The 26,576-nt window shown below is 47.8% G+C and overlaps 3 protein-coding genes and 1 pseudogene across 18 annotated transcripts in view; 2 read left to right on the top strand and 2 right to left on the bottom strand.

Annotated features, from left to right (window-relative positions):
- The window catches only part of NFYA (nuclear transcription factor Y subunit alpha), a 31,216-nt gene extending 28,745 nt beyond the window's left edge, over positions 1-2,471 (bottom strand). For 7 of the 10 annotated variants that reach the window (XM_081828137.1, XM_081828145.1, XM_081828143.1 and 4 more), the window contains exon 1: positions 1,760-1,910. The gene's annotated coding sequence lies outside the window, so the exon portion shown is untranslated. Of the gene's footprint in view, positions 1-1,759; positions 1,911-2,452 lie in introns of those variants that run through there. The other 3 variants (XM_081828140.1, XM_081828139.1, XM_081828138.1) reach the window with 3 other exon arrangements.
- Positions 2,233-8,679, top strand: OARD1 (O-acyl-ADP-ribose deacylase 1). 7 transcript variants are annotated; one of them, XM_081828150.1, is made up of 6 exons: positions 2,233-2,384; positions 3,165-3,244; positions 3,572-3,716; positions 4,648-4,706; positions 5,760-5,872; positions 7,206-8,679. In XM_081828150.1, exons 2-6 carry the CDS (start codon positions 3,206-3,208, stop codon positions 7,306-7,308), a joined length of 459 nt encoding a protein of 152 aa, XP_081684276.1. In that variant the 5' UTR covers positions 2,233-2,384; positions 3,165-3,205; the 3' UTR covers positions 7,309-8,679. The 7 variants fall into 7 exon arrangements, with proteins under 7 accessions (XP_081684276.1, XP_081684277.1, XP_030877630.1 ...); XM_081828151.1 differs by having other exon boundaries at positions 2,236-2,357; positions 3,145-3,244; XM_031021770.2 differs by lacking the exon at positions 2,233-2,384 and adding an exon at positions 2,391-2,515.
- A 1,223-nt stretch (positions 8,680-9,902) lies between these two features.
- Positions 9,903-23,335, bottom strand: APOBEC2 (apolipoprotein B mRNA editing enzyme catalytic subunit 2). Its single transcript, XM_081828148.1, has 3 exons — positions 23,012-23,335; positions 14,361-14,924; positions 9,903-10,327 (listed from the first exon to the last, which is right to left on the bottom strand). Exons 1-2 carry the CDS (start codon positions 23,167-23,169, stop codon positions 14,381-14,383), a joined length of 702 nt encoding a protein of 233 aa, XP_081684274.1. The 5' UTR covers positions 23,170-23,335; the 3' UTR covers positions 9,903-10,327; positions 14,361-14,380.
- On the top strand, positions 10,936-11,499 carry LOC102726683 (guanine nucleotide-binding protein G(I)/G(S)/G(O) subunit gamma-10 pseudogene; annotated as a pseudogene).
- Positions 23,336-26,576: the final 3,241 nt, after the last annotated feature.

The raw sequence follows: 26,576 nt of genomic DNA, 5'->3' as shown, positions 1-26,576 counted from the left end.
TTTCCTCCCCCAAAGTCAGCCGCTGTTGTAGAGCAGAAGCCCACAGGTCAGAAACTTGTTTTTCAGACCCTGAAAAAAAATACACTCCGGGATTTCTTCCACCTGAACCTCCAAAAAAATAACTATTTCCGAAAATCCTTATCAAGACATACAAGTGCTTTTATCACCTGGGCTTTCCAGCCTAAATTCTCACCAGTACTGCCCAGTGTCTTCACCCACCTTTCCCCTCAAACACAGCACAATTTGGTGCCTCTGCACATGCTCTTCTCTTCTTTCTTGTTGGAAGAAATCCTATTGTCCTTCAAGGCCAATGAAAAGTGTGGCAACATCGAGTCTTCCACCGAGGCTTAGTAGCTCACCCACCAGTACTTCACAGAACTGAACTTGGCCTCCTTATAGCACTAACCTTTAAGTATTAATTAGTTGTTCACTTGTTAATCTCCACCAGGCAGGTAAGATTCTTATTGACCTCTACCTACTTTCTCCCCAGCATACAGACTGATGCTAGAGACCTGCTAGAGACCTGACTGTCAATGAAGATTTCGTCTCACCCTAACGAAACCCCACAACACTCTTAAGTTTCTATAAATATCTGAGTAGAAAACGTTAACATGGAATTAGAAAGTATGCTAAAAAAATAAATCAAGAGATGAGACTGTGGACTGAACTAATGAGTCAAGCCTGGCACATGCAAAGTGACACAGAAAAGTTAAAGAAAAAAAAAAAGAATTCTACATTCCCGAAGAAGGGAGAGTTCGCAAGATGAGCAATGGAGAAAACTAATAATATGAGAAACAAGTTGTGCAGCCTCCGGGAAAAGGAATGCGCAGGACTGGCACTCTTGTAAGAGTGAGGTTCCAGGCACCGAATGGACTGGCCCGGCTGCACAGCCAGGACAAGAAAGGGAAACCGCTTGGTCGGACTCCAAGACGGAGGTGTGCGGTTCTGCCCGGGCGAGCGGGGCGGGGAGAAGAGGAAATGACGAGCCAAAAGGGGGTGGTAACGGCGCCGGGCCGGAGACCCGGGCCGAGCGTGCTGAGAGGAGGGGCGCGACGGGGCAGGGGAGTGGGCGCACTAACGGGCCCCCTCCCCCGATCCGGGAGACGGCGGGGGCGGGCCCGCAGAGCGCAGAGGCGGGGCAGGCAGGCTCCCTCTCCCCGCCGCGCCCCGGGCCCTGTGGCCGCGGCGCGTACCTTCCCCAGGCCTCACTCGCGACCCAGGGGCGCTGCAGACAGGCAGACCCGGCTCTCGGAGGGCTGGGGATCGCGGGCCCCGCGGGAGACTTCCCGTCCGGAGGGCCGGAGCACGGAGAGTGCAAGGGCGGGCTTCAGTTTGAGGCCCGAACAATCTGGAGAAGATCGCCAAAGCCCCGGGCGTGCGTGGACCTGAGTGTAGGGACATTCGTGGCAAGCAGGCCACCAACCCCGAGCCTGGGGCCTGACAAACTGGGCCTAAGGATCGGGAGAAGGGGGACGCATCCCCAACTGGCACAGGCACCCTGCAAGAGTCTGGACCCCGGGTGCTCGCTCCCGAGGGCGCCATCCCCGCGCGGGGCGGCCCCCTGCAGGCCCCGGCCGGGAATGGCCCGGGGCACTAACAGGCCCCGGGCCGGGGCCGCCAGCCGCCCGGCTCGGCTAGGCTCAGCTAGACTCCCGGGGCTCGACGGGCGCCTGGGCCTCTCCTGAGTGGTCAGCGAGACCCGCCAATCGGGGCGCTGGGGCCGGCTCTGGGCCGCTGGATATTGGCTCCTCACACTCACCGTGCCTCGCTCCCCCGGTTCGCTGCCCGCGCTGATTGGCTCCAGTACCGGACCCCGAAACCCAATCAGAGGCTCCAGCCGCCGCTGCCGCCGCCACTGCCGCTGCCTCGCAAAATGGCGAACCCGAACAAAGGGGAATGGGGCCTCCCTCCAACCGCCTCCGCGCAGGCGCCTCTGAGACCACGCCCCCTAACCCCCAGCATCGGGCTCGCCCCACCCCCAGTTGAAGGAGCATCGCGCAGGCGTGCCCTGAAGCCACGCCCACTTCTCTGATTTGACACCATCTCCGGCTGAAGGAATGCGCAGGCGCCTTCTAGACGCGCCAGATCCTTGAACTCAAACACCGCCCTAAACATAGTATTACGCAGGCGCTAACTATCTCCTTTGTCAACTGCCCACCCCCTTCTCTGAGGTCGCTGGAGACACACCCCTGGGACTAATGCGCAGGCGCCGTTCTTCCCCACTCGCGGTGGGCTGTCTCGTTACGCATGCCCGGACGGCGGCGGGACATTCCACGGATTTTACCGCCGGAAGTTCGGCGGCCATTACCAAAGAGTGGGAGTTTGGCTGACTAGCTAGAGGGGCTTGTTTCCGCCCGCTCCTGGGTGGTGGGCGGCCATTTTAGGTGCGTGCAATTAAGGGCTGTGGCGGGATTGGCTCCGCGTCTAGGTTCGTCTGCTGCTTCCCACCTACCAGGGCCGGATCCGGAGCCCTTCCCCGCGGGGCGGGACCTCGCAGCGGCCGACTCCTTTCCAGGTGAAGGGTAACCCGGGTACGTTGAGGTTTTGAGCCAGCCTTCCCGCTCCTTCCCACGGGACCCCAGGACAGGCGGTACGCCCTCGCTGACCCGCCCTAGGGTAGGACATAGAATGGGAGGCCTCTTTAGACTCCTTCCCCTGTCCCCCGAAGAGCAGGTGGGAGTGAGCCTTCCTTGAGAGGCCGCCTTTCCACCCCCCCTCTTGCAGCTCCGCAGTACACTCCCCTGGTCCGGACACTCCTCGGTTGCGGCTCGACGGGACTGTGGCCAAGTCCCTCCCTTTTTCTTGTGGGCCAAACCCACTGGGGAAGTACTTTTGGTCAGGCTGCGGAGAGGAGACTGTCCTCAAACCGCCTTGCTCGGGCGCGGAGAAAGGAGGAGGCGCCTCCTAGGGACCGCCTTTTCTTCCCCTGGCTGAGCGGAGCGCTCCAGGAAAGCGCGAAATGCGGGCGGGGCCCGGCCGCCGCGACCTAGCCATTCTCCCTCATCCTTGCCCCAGTAGTTTTGTATTACTTCCTAGAGGCTCAACGAGCTCACGTTCAGCGATAAATGGTGGGGGAAGAAATTGCCAAGTGGGTGGTCAGGGCAGTTTGAATATAATACATACAGGCCGCCTAAGCATTTTTACTTCCTTTTCCCTTCTCATAGCCGAAGAAACACTTAAGTTCTGGAAATTGCGACTCAGTATCATGGCCGGCAGCCCTAATGAAGATTCAGAAGGAAGCAGAGTGCGTAACAACTATTAACTTATCGGTGAACTGAAATTCAGAATAATTGAGGTCAAAAGCATAAACACTTTTTAATTAAAGCAATATTGTCTTCCCCCCCCCCCCCAGCTGATTTACTTCAGAAAGGCTGATACAGTCCTAGGCAGAAACCATCCATCACTATCCTTGTACACATACTTTAATTTGTTGTAGTTCCTTAAGTTCTGCAGGTCGGGTTTTAAATCAAAAAGGGACAGTGGTGGGGGACTCAGTAAAGGGAAATGAAAGAAACAGCTTAGTGTTTTTCTGTATCAAATAAAACCTTTTCTTTCCCTTTTCACATTTTAGATCACTTATGTGAAAGGAGACCTTTTTGCATGCCCCAAAACAGACTCTTTAGCGCACTGTATCAGTGAGGATTGTCGAATGGGTGCTGGGATAGCTGTCCTCTTCAAGAAGAAATTTGGAGGAGTGCAGGAACTGTTAAATCAACGTGAGTTTTGAAAAACAGCTGAATTAGTCTGCCTTGTCTAGAGCATCTTGACCTCCTGTTATATTTTAATTGTTAGACAAGGATATACATGCAGAGAGGGGTTCCTAACCACTGAGTACTTAATAACTCTTCAGATTAAAGTTTTTCTCTACAAAAGTAGCCTCTCTAGTTTGGGTCTTTATCACACCAAACTTGAATTCTTGTAAAGGTTTCTAATCTCTTCCTCTGTCTTAAAACTTTTTTGATATTACTCTACTTTTCTGAAACCTTTAATAACTGAAGTGCTTCGCTTCAGTTCCACAGGTATTAGCTCAGCATTCAGGATCCTCTGTTTACCCATATTGTACTTACTCTTCAAAGAGGAGTTTAGAAACCTCTTCCTTACCCTTCTCATCACTTTCTACCGAGATTTTAAACCAGAGATACGTGTTAGAACCATCTGTAGAGCTTCTGTAACAGTTGTTTAGATCATAGTCCAGGCTTATTGGGCCAGTCCCCTGGTGATTGCTTTAAAACAATTTCTTAACTTTTTTATCGTAGTTCTTTGTAAACATGACACTGTCTCTTCATTGAAAACTCTTTGGTCATTAGAAACTTTTATATATCTATGTTCTCCACAATGCTTAGCACAATAAATAACCCTTTGTCTGTAAAAAAATCACTGAAGTTTTTAAAGTGAGTATGGGTGTATTTGAAAATATGATCAGGACAAAAGATGGGGTAAGAGGAAAACAAGAACAAAAAATGAATAAGAAAGCTGGAAGTTAAGGAAGGAGGAAAGGGTTACAGAGTGTTTCTTCAGAATTGAAAATTATTTTTAGCTCTGAAGTGAACTCAGATCTGTAAAGATTTTTTTTTCAAATTGAAGAATGCAAATCGGTGCTTTGTTTTTGTTTTTTTACCTTTCTACTATTAAATGACTTTTTCTTAGAAAAGAAATCTGGAGAAGTGGCTGTTCTGAAGAGAGATGGGCGATATATATATTACTTGGTAAGATGGGGGTCAATTCTCACTATGTCAATTTCTCACTAGGTCATAAGGACTGGTGAACACATGGGCTGTACTGCATTTGTCGATCATGATTCTAGACAACCAAAGATGACAAAAAGCTTCTGATCTCATGCTCACTTAGATCAAGTGGTGGTGGCTCTGTGGAGCACTGGGTTAGAAAGGAACATGAGGCTGCATCCCAGCTCCACGGTGAAGAGTACTGTGACAGCCACCAAAAGCCTCTGTTCTGAGAGTTGGAAAAGTTAGGGATGTCCCACATATTTCAGTTCTTTCCTAATTAGAGTGCGATAGAAACAGTAGTTTCTCAAAAGACAGATTGCCCAAAGGAGTTTTTCTCTCATTCTTCCCTATTGAATGCAGTGCCTAGTATTACTTAACTCCTTTCCTGCCTTTTGCCTCAATGTGGGATTTTTTCACTCTCCAAATGGTCTTCAGGCCCCAGAAGGAGTGTAGCTTCTTGGTGATGGTGCTAGGTCACTTAGAGCAACCAACCCACTACACGTCTGATTTGGACAGCACACTGAGTGGGGACATGTCTTAAAGTCTTTGGATGCTCTCCTTAAGGCCGATGTGGCTTCCAGTCTTGTTTGGAACACTACCAATTTCTCTTTGTTCTATAGAGAAACAAAAAGCAAATAAGCATGATTTCTAAATAGACTTAACAGGAAGTTTTCAGGTGGTATGGGTTCTTCCTTGTTGCAGATATATTGCTTATCTCTTGGAAGTGGCACAAAGACTTTGACCTACCTTGCTTAAAAACAATAGACAATAGGCACTGCCTGCTAACATGGGCTTTTTGGGAAAAGGAAAGGTTATCACGTGGCAGTGTCTGGGTTTCTCAGGCCCCGTTTAGTAGATTTTCCTGAGGGCCTCCCATAACTGGAAAAGACAGTATGACATTTGTCATTCTGCTCTGAACTCTTCTATAGAAATACACTTATTTTAATTATCAGGATGTTGGGAGAATGTGATGGCTCTTCTTTGGCTGTCATTTTGGACTAATGGAAGTTTGAATTCATTCTTTGTACTCAGATTACAAAGAAAAGGGCTTCACATAAGCCAACTTATGAAAACTTACAGAAGAGTTTAGAGGCCATGAAGTCCCACTGTCTGAAGAATGGAGTCACCGATCTCTCCATGCCCAGGCAAGGAAATCCAGGGCCCTAAATACTTGTAACTGAGTGGTGGGATTTGCTGTCTGACTTGAAAGCTTAACCCAAAATATAGGCTTAAAAGGGGACAAATTTAAAAACTTCTAAAAATCACCAGTGAACCAGTGATCAGACTTTAGGCCACATTATACCCATTTCTTAGCCTGGGTTGAATGAATCAGGATAATTAAAACACACCTGCTTCAGCCTACTTTGTAGGGAGGATCTGTTGGTTAGTCATCTTTGTTGAATTCTGGGCATCTTCTGCCTGAGGCTGAGGCTCTGTTCTTGAAGCAGTAAAAGCCTAAGAACCAAGACTGAGCAATTGTGATATTCTTCTGGGCCATTTCACGTGTCCCAAGCTTATTAATCTGGTGCAAAGAAGGTTGTAAATTATCACTGCCTTAAACTGCATGCTTGTTGTGGTCAGTGTGGTAGTAGCCAGAGGATAGGTCCCTTATGTAATGTATTAGACCCTCGATATTGGGAGCCTGAGGGAATGGCATTGGGGGTTCAATATCCTCTTTACTTTCTTTTTAGGGAGTAGGCTCTTGGGGTCATTTCTCTTCCTGTCAGTCTAATTTTGAGTCTGTGCTGACCATGCATGCAGGTTTGTTCTAAGCCCCAAGTTACTTATGAATGTGGCTACAAAATCCCTCACTTACCCTGGGCTGTAATGTATTCATGTCTTCTGTATCAGAAACTGTTAGTGTTTTTATCACAATTTTTTTACGGACTTAAATTATCAGACTATATGAAATTAGCAATTTTGAGTCTTTCCCCCTTAGGGATATTGAGGATCAATAAAGTAACATCTTAGAAGAAAGGTGCCAGGTAGGAGAGTTTTGTGGGCTGACTCAGGTTTCTCACCAGGGTGTTGCAAAGACCTGAACTGTAATCAGCTTGGCATTTCCCAGCATTTCATTTTGATTTCCTTTTTGCCAAGATCTTGTCCTTTGTGCCTCTTTTTATCTTCCTTAGCATTTCATTATCATAAGTGTGTTTTTAAAATCCCAGCTAGTTTTTATCAATAAAGAAGGATAGTGAGTCTCCATGTCACCGCAGTCACCCATTTTCTCAAGGTAGCCTCAAACAACTGAGAAGTGGCATCTTATTAGCAAAAGAGAAGTGATAGCTGTTGGACGTTGGGCCATCTAGGAACAGATTAGGTGACTCACAATAGGAATTCACTTCCAAACTCCCACCATGGGTGTGAGACCAGATCATTTGTCTTTATGCTTTGGGTGGGTGCAGCCTAAAGGAAGAGGGAAGAAATGATTTCCTAGGTACCTTCATCACAACCCGTGGAGCTGTTTGTCTTTTTCAGGATTGGATGTGGTCTTGATCGTCTGCAATGGGAAAATGTATCTGCAATGATTGAAGAGGTGTTTGAAGCCACAGACATCAGAATTACTGTGTACACACTGTGAACAGATGCGTGGTGTGGATGTGTCCACGTTCTCCTGTGTGATCCCTACTGGACTGTAGCACTGGACGAACTGACCTGAAAACAGTCTGAGGAAAGATTCGTGTGAAGTAGTCTGTGTCACAGGCCAGACTTGGGTTGCTGTATTCTCATGATGGGACTGGGACTCTGGAGGAGGGATTGCTTGGGAAATGTTGCTGTGATTTTTTTTTTTTTCCTTCAGGAAGGTAAGGAGTAGAATGCCTCATATTAGGCAAGGAAATCAGATGTTGGGCCTCTGACCTGTTTTCATCCAGGATACGACCTGACTTGTTTGGCTTGCCAGTAGGTGGCAGCACTGATTCTACTTTTCTGCTGTTTAAGAGAAATTTCAGGAAGGATGAACATTTCAATTAGTTTTGCGTCTTTTGTCATTTGTGAGCTTGCTTGGTATTATCCTTATGTCATTCTAGGAGAGAATTATGGGTTTTAAGTTACAAAAATGAGTCTTAGGTTGTTAACAAGAAATTTGTGGTGACAGAAAAGGAAAAATAAACATCTTTTTCTTGGGGGTCCAATGAGGTTCTGTGCACACGGCTGTTGTTCTGGACCTGGGTAATGGAGGATTCGCCTGTAACTAATTGGGAAGAATCAGACAAAAGGTCCAGTGGGAAGAGCAGCAGGGTGAGAAGAAATAAGAACGGACAAGAACTGTGGGTCAGCATTACTGGAAAGGCAGATGTTTAGAATCTCCTCATGGTGAACTCTTGCTCTCTTTTGTCTACCACATAGCTTCTGCAATTGAACGGGTCTGAATTCAGTCATGGAATAAATGAAATAATGTATATGAAATATCTGCTGAATTGCTTAGGGCAGAGTAATGACTCAACAAATCAGTGGTTCTCAACAAAATCCTTCCTTAATGAATCTTTTAAGAAGAAGGCCCACTTCCTTCAAAAACTCTAGTTTGGCAGTTTGGGGTGGGGTGGGGGAAATGGCTACATTTCTTTGTGTCATTAAGCTGCAGAGAGGATTGTGATCATGCAGCCAGCTGGGATGGAAAACAGTACATATTAGTCCCTTTTTCTTCTTTAGCTAAGAGAGCAGCACTTGATCCACTCCAGTGTTTACAGTGAGAGAATAGGTTCCTGGATTCAGTATCAAAGGTACTGGGAAAACTAGTGGAATTCTTTTTTACCATTACTATGGTAAGCTGTTTTCATCTGTGAACAGATGCGTGCTGTGGATGTGTCCACGTTCTCCTGTGTGATCAGGAGATTACACCTGGCTAGCTCAGTCAATAGAGCATGTGACTCTTAAGGTTGGGATTGTGAGTTCAAGCCCCACATGAGAGGTGGAGCCTACTTAAGAAAATAAAAAGTTAAACTAGCCTGAACTATTGATTTTCTCGCTAGAGTGAATTCTGGGTCTGTTGTAGGACTTGTTGCTTTCCCAAGTGTAAAAAGAACTGGGTTTCAGAAGAGGCTTATTGAAACACTAGGAAAACACCGGTTAAATATAATCTTTGTACTTTAGACTTGTGTTCTTATCACACTGTAGTGTGATAGGAGGCAGCAGTTTCAAAAAGTATTTCACTTCTTTTGTATTTCTGGAACAGACAAGTTCATGTCGTTGGGGTAGGAGTAGTGCAGGGCCAAGTTCATTGTTGAACTCAGACTGAGGCTTTTGAAGCTTTGCTTTTTTCCACATACAGTAAAACTGAAGGGGAAAAGAGAGAATGAATACACAATACAGAAAATGAGAGTGGGATGGTAAGAGGAAACTTAGAATCAAAGTATTTTGCTTAACTATGCAAATAAATCTTGGCTCAAAACATTGGTTTTTGTAGGATTTAAAGGGATTAGGGTTAATTTTTTTCGTGGAGTATGAGCCTTGATTCTTTGAACAAAGTCTAGTCTCGGGGAGGACTGGCTGTAAGTGGAATTCTGTGACTCAGTGGGGATATAATAAAGTGCTTTGTCATTTGCAGATAGTCTTAGGGTCAAATTCTGATGACTTATCACACTTGAAGCTTGGGAAGAGGAGGCATGGCCTGATAGAATGAGCACATTATTCTTGGAAACCTAGTTAGAGTTTGGCAAACACCCAGAAATTCGTACATGAAGTTTTGCTTCTACATAGGACTCAAGCCTTGGAAGAAAGGAGACTTGATACCATCCTGCTGTCACCATCAAGTACCACACATCAACTAATCTTACAGGGTGTGTGTCTCAAATGTTGAAATCCTACTTATCCTCTCCTTAATCACGTGGCTAATTGCTTATTAAGTAGCAGTGGGAACATGGATATCTTATAACAGATTTCCCCTGACCTTCGTTTCACCCTCTGCCATATTCCTTGTCTTCAGAGAAGGGAAAAGGCACTCATTTACAAGTAATCTCAAAAAATATTTGATAAAGGTCAAGACTGGGGTGGGAAGTCGGCCTGGGAGAGTTAGTATCCTGTGTTGCCTAGACAAGCCCTGGGTTAAGCCTCCCTCCCACTTTCTCATGTTATGGCTTGGCTCATAGCCTGGGAACATCCCTATTCCTAGGACTTGTTCACTGTTCATAGTAACTTCTAAATGCCCAAGCTCCTTAAAAAACCTGCTCACAGAAAAACCACACCACTTCTTTTATTAATGTTGCTATTTTTCTTAAAAAAAAAAAAAAATCCAACTTCATGTAAAATGCATTTCTGGACATATTTCAAAGATCTGCACAGACCTTGGGTCTGAGGTTCTTTGCCTCAAGCAGCCCATTGGGGGAATAATTAGGCCCTTCTGCCCCCCAGATGCCTGGTGCCCATATGTAGTTGCCATTTCTTTCTTTGTAACTCACTTTCCTCTTTCCCAAGAGCAGCCTTAGGGAGAGCCGTGGCTTAAATGATTTACAGCATGAGCGGTATATTTAGAGTCCTTGGAGGACCTGTGCACTAGGATTGGTTGGTGTCCAATGTTGTCCATCTCAAGTGGTATTAGGAAGTCAGGCATGTCCAAGATGGCCATACATGTCACTGCTGTCTCCTGGTGGCAGCAGGCAGACCTTAGTGAGAAAACAGAAAGCATGTTACCGAGAGCTCGCTGGCCCCAAACAATGAGTTTTCTTTTGAGCTAGGGTTTCTGTGTGCCCTCTGAGCAAGTGTGAATTTCTCCCCCATAGTCTCCTGTGATTTCCACTTTACCCAGCGTTAGGTGTGTTTGTTCATGTTTTGGTGTGGTTCACACAGGGAAAACTCCAGAAGATACCTCCTTGAGTTAAATATATGGTTAAATTCTATTCTGTCATTTTTTTTAAAAAAAAGAAAGGAATAAGAAATATAAGGCAAATTTTCTTTAACAGTGCCCATTTCTTAGTATTTTAATTAAGCAGAGTTGTTCTTTTGGGCTTTTAGATTACAACTTGATTTCGTGCCAATTTTTTTTTTTTTTTTAACTTGGTACATTTTAACCTTTCCCTTCAGGAACATGAATAACTCAGAGTACAGGGAAGCATGTTAATGGGTCCAGATAATACGGTTATGTACACTAATGCAAGGAGGCTTATAGTGTGGAACATGTCCAATAATACTTTATTTAAAAATAATTTGACTTGGAAGTGGATTTTTCCCTCAAACTGATTAATCTGTTTCACTTCCCTTTAGATTAGCATAAAATAGTTTCCCCGCCCCGGGGCGGCGCTCGCGCTCGCGCTCGTGGCCTCGCGGCTCCCCCAGCCCAGCTCCCCCGCCTTCGGAGCCCAGCACCGCCGCCAGGTCTTCCGGGGCCAGCATGAACGCCCTGCAGCGTCTGGTGGAGCAGCTCAAGCTGGAGGCCGGCGTGGAGAGGATCAAGGTCTCGCAGGCAGCTGCAGAGCTTCAACAGTACTGCATGCAGAATGCCTGCAAGGATGCCTTGCTGGTAGGTGTTCCAGCTGGAAGCAACCCCTTCCGGGAGCCCAGATCCTGTGCTTTATTCTAAAGGCTGTAAGGAAGAAGTTCACTGAGGAATGCTTTTACGCGCAAAGTGATGAATAACTAACTGCCTCCAAGTCTCAAGAAAACACTTTTCTCCAGGGCGCCTGGGTGGCTCAGTTGGTTAAGCGACTGCCTTCGGCTCAGGTCATGATCCTGGTGTCCCGGGATCGAGTCCCGCATCGGGCTCCCTGCTCGGCGGGGAGTCTGCTTCTCCCTCTGACCCTCCCCCCTCTCATGTACTCGCTCTCTCTCATTCTCTCTCTCTCTCAAATAAATAAATAAAATCTTTAAAAAAAAAAAAAAAAACCACTTTTCTCCAAATGACTTAGATATTTCAGACCTTTCCTTGGCCTGGTCCTATAGCCAAAATTCTATAGAAATTGATGAGTTTCTACTCAGATAAGGAAACTGGGTGAGGGGGAAGACTAGATAATAATGGTCAGACTCTTTTGGTAAAGTGCTTTTATATTAAACAAAAATGTTACCACCAAATACACCTCTTTCATAAGCGAATTATTGGTGTTTCTATACCTGGAATATTATGTTTGTTTTATTTACTGGATGTTTACATTTTGGGAAGGCAAACATTTTTGTTTGTTAAAAAATTGAATATTTGTAATTTGTTCCTAAGATTTTTATACCATAACAAAACTGCTCTTTTCTCCTGAATTTACAGTTTCTAAATGAAGACAAGCAAGTGTAAAACTGGGGGAAGAATAGGCTTTATTAATCAAATGATGTCTTGATTTTTCTAAATGAGAAGAGAAGATTGCTTTATTTTTAACACTAAATATGGGAGCTGTTTCTTAGCAAACTTGTTTGGAAAGATTCATGTTGTGTTGTGTATTAGATTGCCCCATCTGTGTATGAAGCAGATTTGGTCTTTGTCTTCTTAAGTTCCTCTACTTTATAGTTGTGGTTGTACTTAAAAAACAAAAAACAAAAAAACACACCATTTTATCTCATGTCTTTAAAAAAATGTTTAAATGTGTTACTCAGAACACTGCAAATGATTAAAAACAAAATAATGTGAAAATATTACGACCTAAATAAATTCTTAATGTCCCAAGTGTAAAAAAAAAAAAAAAGATTAGCATAAAATACAACCCTCCATTATCTAAAATTAAAAGCTCCTTTTAATCCTCCTTGAAGTGCTTAATTTTTATAGCAGATTTAGCTATCTAATTATTCGACTTAATGGAAAAACAACAGTACACACATACAAACACATCTCTGAGGACTTGGCTGGCTAGGCAGCTGGAAGAAGTGGCCCGTGGCTCTGAAAGGTGTTTAAGAAGAAACTATACTATAGTTAAGATTAAGCTACCAGTCATCATTCTAGAGAGTCTATGTAGGGTTTATAATGACGGTGATAACACCTACAGTAATAAAATCTTCAAGGAATTTAAAAGTTAATTTTGTATTTTCAGAGGTCACCCTTAAAAATCTGTTTTTACCACTCCTAACTACCAGAGTGGTGTCTTATTTTATGTGAACAGAGTACAACGTGGCATTACCTGACCTGACCGTCTTCCCACTGAATTCAATGAATAGGCACTGCTTTTTGTAAGAAATGGCTGAAAATTGTGTCTTCTTGGATTGGCGAAAGCTCAGCTGAAGAATTATCAGGCACCCTGTGTGCATGCCTAGTAGCAGACACCTTCCAACATCAAGCTCCAGAACATTGATATTTCCCAAAACGTGTCAATGAAGCCAACCTCTTCTCTTTAGAATATTAAGAGAGACACCAGAAATAAATGAATAGCTTCATGGAAGCATGCTGCTTTATGTTTTATTAATATGTGAATTGTTCCAGAATTGAAGTTGGAGAAGAGGGTGGTAAAGACCCTTTCTCCATTTCTGGAGGATTTTGATCAGTCAGGCCTTATGAGGGGACTTGTTTGTAGCATTTCTGCGGGAACAAGCTAGATCAGACCAAACTCAAAAAAAGTTAGTGAAGGATCTTTTACCCTCTTTCCTGAGGGTAATCGGCCTGTTTCTCTGAGAGTCTAATTTACCCTCAGCAAGAAGCCAGGGGCGCCTGGGTGGCTCAGTCGTTAAGCGTCCGCCTTCGGCTCGGGTCCTGATCCCAGGGTCCTGGGATCGAGCCCCGCATCGGGCTCCCTGCTCCGCGGGAAGCCTGCTTCTCCCTCTCCCACTCCCCCTGCTTGTGTTCCCTCTCTCGCTGTATCTCTCTGTCAAATAAACAAAATCTTTAAAAAAAAAAAAAAAAGCCAAATTGGCCTTAATTGTGTCCTAATTATTTGCTTAAATAGCTAATCTTTACTTCCAGTTCTCCACATCTTGGTATCTGTAGGAGGCTACTTCTGAGCTGCTGTCTAATATACAAACATCTTTTTAACCCTTTCAACATTCCTGCATAAAAGAACATGTTGCTGTGATATCCCCATTCCTGAATTCAGCATTTTTCTATCTGTTCTGAGGTCTTCTCAAAGTTAGAAAAACGTTCTTGCATTGTACATTCACACAAATTATTGGTCTCCTTCAAAGCGGAACCATTTGTTTGAAAACATGAAAGCGTCTCCGGCAATAAATAAATAAGTTGAATACAAATCCATCTGGGGACTTTCAAAAGTACCAAAAATGAAAAAAATAAATAAAATTGTCCTTAAAGGAACGAAAAACCTCCATTACAGGGCACTGGAAGAGTTAAAACTGCAAATGGGGGTGGGGGTGGGAGGAGGATGTCCAGAAGGTGTCCAGAGTTAGTAAGTCTGGACTCCTGTCCATGGGGGCATGCTTAGGGGAGTGAGGTCTCCTCTCTGCTGTTCAGTCACAGGTCCTCGCACCATCCAGATGTGACCAGGGCAAGTCATTCTGTCTCACCAGAGATTTTGGATTCCTGTCAACCTTGAGTATTCCAAAGTATGGGAAAAGTCCGTTTGATATAAAAGGGTAGAAGCGAGAAGGGTTTAGGGAGAGGAATTGAGAGGAAAGAGAAAAGGAAATGGGATCTCCTAAAATGTTCTTACAGCCAACCAAAAGAAATGCAATTCGTCGGGGCGGGGAGGGGGGTAAACCAAACATACCACCCATTCCACCGGCCCTCCAGCCTTCTACTCAAGGGAAGGGCTAGGGACACAGCATGGCGCCATGACTCACGTGAGGCTGGGCCCAGTGGCCTACTTCAGGATGTCCGCCAACTTCTCCTCGTAGTACAGGAAGTTCTCCTGAATGTCCTCCCAGGGCTCAAAGGCCTTGGATTGGCCCTCTTCTTGCTCCACAAAATTCTGCCAGACGTACTCGAAGTCCTGGGGCTTCATGATGCGCAGCCGGCAGCCGGCCTCCTTCAGCTTCCTCAGGGCGGCCTGCACGTCGGGCTCCTCCCACATGAAGAGGCGCCCCACCAGGATGAGCAGGCGCAGGTTCTTGGTCTTGCCGAGGGTCCGGATGATGCGGTCGGCGCAGGCCGCGCAGGGGCTGGACGACACGTACCAGGTGACGTTGTAGCGCAGGGCCGGGTCGAAGGCGGGCAGGATGGTGTTGAAGAAGGCCTCCTCGGCGTGGGCGGCGGCGTGCTCGTCCTCCAGGTACCCCCGGGTGGCCTGCATCTGGCCTCCCTTGCCCTGAGCTTCAACCACGTAGCACAGGAAGGTCTTGTTCCGCCCGGAGCTGTACTCCACATTCCGGAACTGGAACTTAAAGAAGTTGACGGGCAGCCGCTCCCTGTGGGCCAAGGGGGCAGGGCGACAGGGGGGAAGAGTGGGGGATGAGCGCTCCTGTTCCTCGGACCAGCCCGGAGCAGGCGGCTCTCCAAACTCGGTGCCTCGGGGACACGTTGGCTCTTCCTATCAGAGCAGGCCTTGCCTAGGCTAACATCAGGGACAAAAAAAAGGCAGGACAGAATCCAGAATGGTTTATCTGGAGGAGAAGAGAGAATTTGGAGGTGGCGCCTTCCGGTCACCCCAATAGGGAGGGTCTCCAAACACTCCACCATCCCTCCAACACACAGAACACTCCTACATTTCTGAATCAGTCACTGCTTCACCTGGCCACACGTCAGAACCACCCAGAGGACTCTACGCACGTCAGTGCCTGGACCCCACCCCAAATCAATGAAATCAGATCGGCTGGAGAGGGCCCAGGCACCAGCATTTTTAAAAAAACTTGCCAGATGATTCTAATAGGTGGCCAGTTTGGAAAAGCAGTGTTCCAATAGTAATCTCACAAAGTAGCAAGCAAATAAAATTTCTCCTGATAGAGCAAGACGAAGATTCAGCAGAACATTTCCTGCTTCCGTTTGTCTTCCCTGCCACTGACCGCTAGTGTATCTCAGGCATGGCGTGGCCCACCACTCAGTGCCGCGCTCTCCCAAGTGACTGCTTCTCAAGCCTGGCTTTTCCCGCAGCTGAAAGAGTTGTCACAGGATAAACGTCCAAGAATTTTTTATCTTTGAGGTCAGACTACCCGAGAGTACCTTGATATGATACAGCTTGTATAGTAGTATTGAGTCGTTTCAAAATCATAAAAGACTTGGCCTCTGCCACCCAGATGGTTCTAATCTAGCAGCTCGACTCTAGCTAAGAGCATTCGAAAACCGCTAATTTTAAAATGCGTAGGGAGCATGGAGGACGTGGGACAAAGGTTCTCGAACGTTTAGCCTTGATTCAGAAGGCAACAGAGAATTGTTACAGGCCCCTGACTAAAGAAAGTTGTAATAAAAGTGACATCCACGGGAGATGACATGGTGGCTTTAAGCAGGTAGAGCACGGCTGGGGAAAAGCGTGAACTGAAGCAAGCCTGTTTGGTATCTTAGGAGGCCAGATTTGGTGATGACTATGTCCAGTGGCTTCGAGGGTGGGATGGATGATTAGGAAATGAAACCAGCAGAAAAAGGCAAGGTTTGGGAGGAAGTTCAGTAGTAAGAAGGAGGAGAGAGCAAGGTTTCAAAAGGGGATAGAGAGGGCAACAGAGTTGATTGTTTTTATCTTTATGTGTGTCTGCGTCTCTTTCTAAAATAGGGAAGCCTTTTGCAGGTTAGGAGGGCAAGGAGAACGAGGAGGCTTTCGCAGGACAGACTGAAAATGTCACAGGAGAGGAGGGGATTGAGTACCGGCTTGGGGATGCTGAATGTTTTCTTTCTTTCTTTTTTTTTTAAAGATTTTACTTATTTCCTTGTCAGAGAGAGAGAGCACAAGCAGGGGGAGCAGCAGGCAGAGGGAGAAGGAGAAGCAGGCTCCCCGAGGAGCAGGGAGCCAGATGCGGGGCTTGATTCCAGGACCCTGGGATCATGACCTGAGCCGAAGGCAGACGCCTAACTAACTGAGCCACCCAGGCATCCCTGAATGTTTTCTTTTTTAAAAAATGGAATCTCTGGGGCCGCGCCTGGGTGGTTCTGTCAGTTAAGTGTCCGACTCTTGGTTTCTGCTCAGGTCATAATCTTGAGGTCGTGGGATCAAGCCCCACGTCGGGTTCCCTCCAGACGTTCTGATTTTATTGGGTTGGTGTGGGGCCCAGGCACTGACATTTGTAGAATCCTCTGGGTGGTTCTGATGGGCTCCATGCTCAGCGGGGAGCCTGCTTGAGATTCTCTCTCCCGCTGCCCCTCCCCCCTCATGTGCTCTCTCTAAAAATAAACAAAAAATTTTAAAAAAGGTAATCTCTGAGGTTGCCCCAGAAGATACCCTGTGGCAACCATTAACTCCACTGTTACTTCTCTACATGCCTTCCCTTTCTAACTCCCAGGACTACAGGGAACTCCCAGATGTCCCAGAGCCTTGGCTTCTTAGGGATAAGCCGCAGGTGCCAAAGAGCTGAGTAAACACGAGCTGTTTCCCTGCAGTTCTCCCTGCCCCCTCACAAAATTGTCTCCACCCAAGTTTCCATATCTCTAGCTGTCAAGTTAAGTTTCCACTGTGGAGATGGATGTGTTTGAGGACCTGGCCCCAGGATTCCTTCAGATACTATATTTAGCTCTCTAAACCCCTCTGTCCCTAGTTGGATGTGTTTATTATTTACTTAACATTTTGGAAGAATGGATGGCCTGATGATTCCCCTCTCCTATTTCAATCCCTGTTGGGAGTTCACTTACACTGAGCTCTCCCCAATTAAACTCACCCTACAAGACCACTCCTGGATTTTACCAGTTGCTAAATGGTCCCTTCACTTCCTGGAATGGCTTTTTTTCTCCTGAGAAGCACAGAGCTTACCTTTCTTGCCCAAACACCTTATGCTTTTCAAGGCCTTTCGCCAGACACCCCCCCGCCCCCCGCCCCCAAGCCTAGTCCAGAGCCACCTGTATGACGGATTCTCAGGCGAAACCCTTGGAAGTATTCATGACTGTGTGGTTGATTGGGGGCTTCCCCAAAGCTGCCTGTGTGGCCCCCCGGGTTTCCTTCTGGAGCCCCCAAAAGCATTGCTCCAACTTTGCCAAATACAGCCCAGCCAAGAGTGTGAATTTGGCCCAGCATGCAATTGCAAATTGGCTCGCTCATCTGAGGGTGTTACTTGTCCCAGCCTCTGTTTAACTCTGATGTTTTCCCCTCCTCCTCTTCCCTTTGCAAGAGGAGAGCACCCGGAGAAACCTGAAACCCAAGGGAGAGGAAGAAAGTTCACCTCTCTATAAATACCAGTTTCCCACCCCTCTGGCTGGCAGCCCCATAGTCTGCTCCGTGCCTCAGGAGAGCCTTCTGGACTAGGTGCCTAAGGAAGGCAAATACTTTCAAGGGGCAAAGGAAAGTCAGGGAGTGTCTTGGCTCGCAGTCTTTCCTTTGGGCTTGCTCAAAAACTGGGCTTGCTTGGCTTCTCAATGGGCTTCTTGGTTTTCCAGAAGGAGCTTTCCATAAAGGTCAAATGAAGTTCTTTGGGCCTCCCACAGGCCTGCCACAAGCTGAAACAGCCAGGCCCTGGAGAGGAACCAGGAGAACAGAGGTGGAAAAGGTCTGAAATCTCTCCAGGGAGCTGGACAACATGGCCATCTCGGGTGATTTTATAGAATCACAAAATAAGTCAACACTGTTATACCTGCTAGCAGAAGAAAGGAAACAGTGACACTAATTTCTCAGATAATCACAAACATTTTTTTCTCCCTAGTAGCACGATGCCTGAGTACCGTAGTGACTTACAGCCTTACTCTCGTCCCCCAGCGGGTGTTTTCTTTTTTCTTTCTTTCTTTTTTAAATTTTATTTTATTATGTTATGTTAGTCACCATACTATACATCAATAGTTTTTGATGTAGTGATCCACGATTCATTGTTTTCGTATAACACCCAGTGCTGCATGCAGTACGTGCCCTCCTTAACCTGCTGAAATGGGGCATGCATGTGCCCGTGTGTTGGAGTGATGGTCGAGAGAAACACACTGGTAGCACATTTCTTCACCTGGGCTCAGTCACTGCTTCAGGCACCAAAACCAACAGGGCTATTCCTCCCCCTCCCCCGCTTCTTCAAGCATCCCTTCCTCATACTTTCTGCAGATAGGTCACTCACACTTCATCTGCTGAGACCCAGCCTCCTGGGCCTTGCAGTTCTCTAGGCAGGAAACCAAGAATCCTAATTTCTAGGAAAGACTGTTTAGAACATGGTCAACTTGATGGAGGGAGAAGGGATGTGAATAAATGTAAGATATATATTTTTCTCACGTTCACATTGAAAGAATATTTGCGCTCCCTAAACATAAATCTATACGGTGAAAGAGAGCAACCTGGAAAGCAGTAGAAGCTGGTCTGAGATGAAACATTTGCTCCAAAATGATCCATGGGATGGAAAAATCTCCTCACAGGTCACTGAGTGTTTACTTGGTTCAGCTTTCCTCGCCAGATCTCTCAAAATCTGCTTGAAAGAGGCAGATCTGATGGTTTCGGTCTCCTTCTCCTTTTTCCAGACCACTTGCAAAGTGGATGCTGAGGAGTGGGCCCAGGCAGAAGGAGGATAGAAGCAGAGAGTTCTAACAGCCTGACTTTCTAGAGCCCAGATGGGGTTTGCCAGGCTGCTGGCTCCTGGGTTGTAATTCTGGATGGGATTCGGCCCTAGGGAAGCCCTGAGCCACTGCCTTTCTCCTGGGAGGCACTGTCTTCACACTCAGTGGAGGCCAGCGTGGCCAGAGTCAGTGGCTGTCTTCTCCTCTTTCTGGAACAAGCCTCCCCAGCATGCTCTGGAGCCCAGGATGAGGCGTGAGGGGCTTGTGGCATTAATAGACGAGTTGAAGGTCCCCCACTCCTTGCTGTCCCTTCTCCTCTGAATCCTGCATATCCTCTCCGCATTTCCCACGTGACCAGAGGAAACCACTGGTAGCTACAGAAGCAGTTGAAAGGACAGTCACAGCCTGTGCCATTTATCTCTCTTCCATACCAATCCCTTTGCTAGCAGGTTCAGAGTGATGCAAAATCGTACGCAACACAGCTAGAGACAAACAAAGACGAACACACAGCCAGGGGTCCTGCTAGGCAGAGACATAGTCGCTCATCACTGGGATGGAAAGATGAGGAGACAACGAATTCTGGTGCCCCAGAGCTTCCCTAAAGCACGCCGAGCTGAGAGGCAGGCATGGACCTGTGGAATTCTCTTCTATGCTGAGGGCGGCTGGCTCTTCATAGATCCTGAACTTCTCTCCTCCCAGAAGCCCTCCCCACAATTAGTTCCTTATCCTAATGCCTGGCAGAGAGGCTACCATAAAATAGGTGTTCATTCATTAGTTCATTTATTTATTTAGCAAGTATCTATTAGGAGCTAGGCACTATTCTTGGTGCGAGGGATAAAGCAGTTAAAAGGCAAAGTCCCTGTCCTCATGGAAGTTAAATACTAGTGGGGAAAACAGGCAGCAAATAAATGATTCCTATTTAGTAAATATTTGTCAAATATAAAAAGCCTCCCATTTATGGCTTTTTCTTCTAGATGCAGTGTGGTGATTTGGAGTCAGACAGTCCCGGGGTTTACGCCCTACTCCATCCATTAGCTTTGGGCAAATTACTAATCCCTCTGAGGCTTGGTTTCCTCATCTGGAGGATAGGTCGAGTAATCCAACCTCTCAGAATTTGGACAATGGTCAACACTCAAGAAATTAAGCCTGGTGCTGTTGGGTGGTGCCTTCTCTGGACCTCAAATCTTACCCCTCAGAGCTGAATCTTAAGCACAACCAAACCTGAGCCCTCTCTACTTTTCTTCTAGTGTTTAGAGGGTTCTCTCTCTGTCCTTGGTGTGCTGGTTTAACACCCAGCTCTGTGACAGGAAGGGAGGGAGGGAGGGAGGGAGGGGGGAAGGAAGGAAGGAGGGAGGGAAGGAAGGAAGGAAGGAAGGAAGGAAGGAAGGAAGGAAGGAAGGGAGGGAGGAAAGAAGGAAAGAAAATCCTGATTTCTAAAGTATGCAGATCTCTGTAAACACTCCTACTATGGAGATTTCAAAAAACCAACATGACGTCACTGAACGCAGAGTTGGGAAGAGATGCACACAATTGATTCTCAGTCATCGTGAGTTGGCTTTGGCACACCTCTGCAGTTTTAGACCTTTTTCTAGCACCTTCTACCTTGTAATTTTGTTAATGTTTTTGGTCTGCTTTCTATCCCGAGTGCCCTATTCAAGCCAGAATCACAAGTGGGGCATATCTCCTTCTTCCTACCTGGTATGCCCTCCTCACCTCCGACTATTTCCCAAAAAGCTGCTGACTCTTCTGCTAGTTTGCAGCCCAAAACCAAGGAGCAGGAGAGACAGACCCATCCCCTCTGGGAGTCTAGGCTAGGAGAGGAGCTGCTTTGCTGACCCCCATGATGCCAGGGCATCTGGAGAGGAAAGGAGGGGAAAGCTGTTCCCTCATCCTGTCCCTGCACAGACACAGCCGCACCTCTGGGCTATTTTAAGCCATCTGTTTACCCTGAGGGGCCCAGGAGACAGATCTCCACAGCTGTTACTTGTGGCAAGGAAACACTCAGGGCTCCACCTCCCTCCTGAACTACTCTCAGAGCACCCAGAAAACTGCCCTGCTGCTCCTCTTTTTCTGAGCCTTGGGTCAGAGAAGCCTCTGAGCCCCACTACCTCACAGATGGAGATAGCTGGAACCCTGTTTGGGGAATCTGGGACCCGGAATGAGTAAGAGACCCGTGGAAAGAACACTTGGCTGGAGTCAGAAGACGTGGTTCTATGGTCTTAAACTCAATCTCCCTGACGCAGTTTCCCCTCTGTAGAGTGGCAATAATGTAACCCCCCTCTCCCAGCATGGTGCTGAGGGTTGAATGGGCTCATGCACGTGCAAGTATGCGGTGATTATAAAGCCCTGGACGAACATAAGTTGCATCGGAGGATTTGACCATTAGGACCAACCCCCATGTTCAGTTGAACATAGTCTAATTCTGTTCCAGACCTATCCTGCCCCTGTGCTGGGGAGATCACAACCCTGCGCAGGGTGGGTGTGCATGTGCCTGTGTGTGACCAAGGGCAGCATGGACCAGCAGGCTTAGGGTGAGGAAAAGGATCTCCTTCCACAGAGAGCCACTGGAACTGCGGACTTTCCTGGCCTGGTAGCCCTCGGCTCTCCCTAGGTCCATATTAATCTGTGCTCCTCTTACTTCTTTAATACTACGACAAGGTTGACATTCATTGGTTGGGCATGGGTGAACGCAAGGTCCAGGCTCTTGCCTGAATTCTTCCCTCAGGAACTAGGTTGCATTTTTCCCTCAGGTTCTCTTAGAAATCAAAAAGATGTCTGAGCTGGAAGGGACCTTAGGGATCAACTTAGTGTAACTTCCTCATGTTACAGATGACAAAACTGAGACCAGGGCTGGAAAATCACTTGCCAAGCTTCAAACGGCAAGTCCGGAGGGCCACCCAGGGCTCCTCTGCCCCCTGAGAACATCATGCCTCCATTCTTCCTGAAATTTCTCCTAGTGTGGACCTTACTCTGCCTGTGGGCATTGCTGGAGACGCCCATCAAGGAAGCCTTGGGGCTGAGGGAGGCAATGTGGCCCTATGTATCCCCTTCTTATTCTTGGCCTACGAACTTTGCTGGGTCCTTTGCAAAAGGAACAGAGAGGGAAGAGGAAGAAGGACAACTTGGTTTTATTCCTGGAGATGGCATAATCTGGGCAAGACAGAGGGACCCTGTATGTAGGCCTCTCTTTGGGGCCGGGAGACCCTTCACTCAGGGTCCTTGTTCCTCCTTGGGGCTGTGGCTGAGGGCAGAATACCTCTTCTGCCCAGAAACTCCTGGCCCTGGACTGTTACCTGCTCTGTAACTACTGTTGGCTGGGGGTGGATGTGGAGAACCCCTGGGCAGACTCAATTCAATAAGAAAAAAAATGCTTCTCACTCAGCCTTGGGAAAGGGCAGATCTGTTTTCCCTGTCTTAGGATCTTCCACTCCAGAGAGAAGCTGTAGAGAAAGAGTGAGAGCCATGCAGAGAGAGGAGAGGCCCTCTCAGCAGCAGGGAGAGAAGTCGAGGGAGGAGGTACTTTGACTGGGGCCATATTTAAATGTGTCTGTGTCGTCCGCTGTCCTTACCCAACTCCCTGGGACTAGACAGCCTGTACCCGGAGAGGCAGATGACAGCCCACTACCAGGAGGCCTGAGCGGTGGTTTCATTCTCTGGGGCCTTGCCTCCGAGGAGCTGCTCGTACCTCCCCCTGGTTAGGGGGTGTGGTAGGTGTTGCCCGAGAGGCCAAGAGAAATTTGCAGCTGTATCCGCGGCAGCCCCTACCATACGCGGTAGGCTCATGGCGGCAGGACCGTGCCCTTGACCCGTACTATGACCATCCTGAATTCCCCCAGCCCGCCTGCAGCCCACGCTCGTCTGGGGAGGAGGCCCCCGGCCCACACCCAGGTCTCACCCTGTGACAATCTCAAAGGGAGGCAGTTCAATCAGCTCCTTCAGCTTCTCAGGGTCATCCAGGTTTTCCAGATCCTCACCATTCTGGGAAGCGGGCGCCGCGGGCTCAGCAGCCGCAGCAGCCGCAGCAGCTGCAGCGGCCTCTTCTTTCTGGGCCATGGAGGGGTGGTGGCTCCGCAGTCACTGAGAAAGAGGAGAGGCAGCGAGCGCCTGGGGCCTGGGCCTGGCGGCAGAGTCCCAAGCAGCTGTCAGCAGCTAAATCTGCCTGGGGACGACGGGAAGAGGCCCCGGGCAAGCCAGGCTTAGTGTTCTCACCTCCGGGCCACACAGGCTTTATAACCAGAGCCCTCCGCCCCTCCCCCAGGCCCTCGCCCTGTATCTTTTTTTAATTGAGTGACAGCGGGTGCCGGGATGGGGGGAGTGGAAAATCTGGCCACTAGTATCCCCTATTTATCAGTAGGCAAAGACAGGATGCTGGCAGGTGGGCATGCCAAGGCCTGCTCTCCCTTTCCCCACCGGCTCACACATACATTCGTACTCTCGCCCTCCACCTTATATCCTTCCCTCTGTTTCCCCGTGCAACCTGTCCAGCTCCACTGGGGGTATGGAGAAAGGGATAGAGGGTGGGCATCCTGAGATTTAGGAGAGATGCTCTCAGAGGTGCAAGCAGGATGAGGCTTGTGTTGAATGGGGTGCTTGCAGAGAAACCCCCGCCACCCATTTGGCTGGGGAGATGTGGGTTCAGTAAAGGAGGGTCCTGAGACGCGGTTGGATAAGAACTGTGAGTCGTTACTTAAAGGGAACAGGTGCGAATTTGCCTGTTATGGCCCCATAATGCTGGGTTAGTTCCTGAGCCTCCAGTAGTAATAATACTGCCATCTACAAGCTCAGAGGTTTTGAGAGAGAACAGGCAGTGAGGGTCGTGGTTTGCGTGTGAAATCAAACTTAATGCTCTCAACAGCCCCGGGAGGCAATCTGTATCAACCCATGTTTCATATGGGGGAACTGGGACTCAAAGAAAGCCTGGATAAGGGCCTCGCCTAGGGCCGTACAGTCCACAAATGGCAAAGTCAGGATTCGAACCCAGGCCTTTTTACTCCAGAGGCCAAACATTTGACCTCCATGCTATGTTTCCTCTCAGTTGGTCTTTTATTCATTTAACAAATATTTGTTGAGCATCTACTATATGCCAGGTGCTGTTTCAGGTATTGGGAATATGGCACAGAACAAAACAAATGAAAATCCTTGCCCTCCCAGAGCTTGAGGGGGTTGGACAATAAACAAGATAAGTGATCTATCTATCTATCTGTCTATCTAGTCTATTTGCTGGTGCTAAGTGCTAAGGAGAGAAGGCAGGTAAGGGGGACAGAAGTGTCAAGGGGTGGGGTAGTATTTTTATAGAGTGGCCAGGGAAGGACTTTGAAAAGCAGACAACTGGGAAAAGATCTGAAGGTTGTGAGGTAAATATGCTATGTAAAGGGAAAGTGGTCCAAAGGAAGGAAGAACAGGTGCAAAGGCCCTGAGGTAGGAGTATTCCTTGTGTGTTTGAGGAGCAAGCAGATACCTGTGTGGCTGGAGAGTCCTAGGAGGAAAGGCCAGAGGATAAAATAAGGGCTAGATAGGTAGGACCTTATGGACTTGCCAAGGACCTGACTTTTTCTCTGAGTGAGATGGGAAGCCATTGTCTTTGAACAGATGAAACACATGGTCTGCCTTATATTTTTACAGGATCACCCAGGCTGCTTGGTTGAGAAGAGACCAAAGGTGGGAAAGAGCAGAAGCAGAGGGACCAGTTATAAGCCTGTGAAAGTGATGAGAGACACCTGGAGCCCCTAGAAAAATCCCTGAGCTAAAATAGCATTGGAAGATGGACGGATCACTTTCGCAGTTCACATCTTGGATCCTTAGTGGAAGCCACAGGTGTTTATGTTTGGGGCAGTGCAAACACTCTAAACCATTCTCAGGGCAGTGGAAGGCTAGGGTTAGGGTCACCCAGAGGTTGAAAGTGAGGAACCTGAGAACATTGAGAACTGTTGGAACCCAGCCCCAAGTGGGGTTGGGTGGTGGTGATAGAAAGGAAGGGTACCCTTCCACAGTCCGCCTAGAGAATAGGAGTCAGGTCAGTCTGGAGTATTTGGGGCTCTCTCCCCAGAGAATTCTGAGCAGCACAGGGCCTTGTGAGTAAGAGGCCAAGCATTTAGGTCTTCCTGGATGGTCATAGTTTCTACCTGTCATCCAGGCATAATTACTACTAATGCCCCTTTCACTCTCCAGAGTGCTCTGGTATTGACCATAAACTACATGGTCACCCTACCTAATAGGCTTATTACTGAAAGCACTTATCCCGAGATGATTGTTTTCAGGTGTTTTTTCCAGGGGTGTCAAGCACGGGGTGGTAGGAGTAGTGCCTGCGTCCACAAAGAAAAGGCGGTGATTGCTGATATATTGCGGACACACATTATTCATTGTCATCCACAAACACACAACATTTCAATGCTCCTTCTTTTATTTGATCCACACGTATCGCCGTGCCAGGCACGGTAGGAGATGGTGAGAACACAGAGATGCATGAGGTACCGCCTCTCCTGCAGCACCCCGTCTTCGTCCTCAGCAGGCGCTTGGGCATGCATCAGTGCATTCAGGCCTCACACGTCTCACACGGGCGGGCGGGGATTACTGGCCTTGGTTTGCAAGTAGGGACCTGGGGCTCAGGAAGGTGAAGTGATTTGTGCAAGATCACACAAGGATTTAAGTCCAGGTTCTCTGAGAATAATTCTTTTTTTTTTTTTTTAAAGATTTTTATTTATTTGACAGAGAGAGACACAGTGAGAGAGGGAACACAAGCAGGGGGAGTGAGAGAGGGAGAAGCAGGCTTCCCGCCGAGCAGGGAGCCCGATGCGGGGCTCGATCCCAGGACTCCGGGATCATGACCTGAGCCGAAGGCAGACGCTTAACGACTGAGCCACCCAGGCGCCCCTCTGAGAATAATTCTTATCTCCAGGGCTGCACCCAGCCAGCTCTGATAAATACATGTCTAAAGCGGTATAGGCGTGCTTGTCCCTCTCCTACTTCTGGGTCACAGCCACAGTGAGGGGCTTGGAACAACCAAGGACGAGTCAAAGGTCTGGGGGGAGGCAATCGAGGAGGAGGGATCCTTTCCTCCTGTGGGAAAGATTTCCTCCTTGAGGACAGGTTCTTTTTTTTTTTCTTTTTAAAGATTTTATTTATTTGAGAGAGAGAGAGTGAAAGAGCACAAGCAGGGGGAGTGGCAGAGGGAGAGGGAAAGGCGGGCTTCCTGCTGAGCAGGGAGCCTGATGCAGGGGTCGATCTCAGGACCCTGAAATCATGACACTAGCTGAAGGCAGACGCTTAATCGACTGAACCGCCCAGGTGCCCCAAGATTTACTTGTTTTTAGAGAGAGAGAGAGCAAGCTGGGGGAAGGGGCAGAGGGAGAAAAAGAGGGGGAGAAGCAGACTCCCTGCTGAGTGTGGAGCCTGATGGGGGGCTGGATCCCACAACCCTGAGATCATGACCTGGGCTGAAATCAAGAGTAGGACACTCAACT

This window comes from Leptonychotes weddellii, chromosome 8 (genome assembly GCF_054177405.1).
Source record: "Leptonychotes weddellii isolate Sample4059 chromosome 8, ASM5417740v2, whole genome shotgun sequence".
NCBI lineage: Eukaryota > Metazoa > Chordata > Mammalia > Carnivora > Phocidae > Leptonychotes > Leptonychotes weddellii.
Note: the sequence above shows the minus strand (reverse complement) of the source record. Positions and strands in the feature narration are given on the sequence as shown.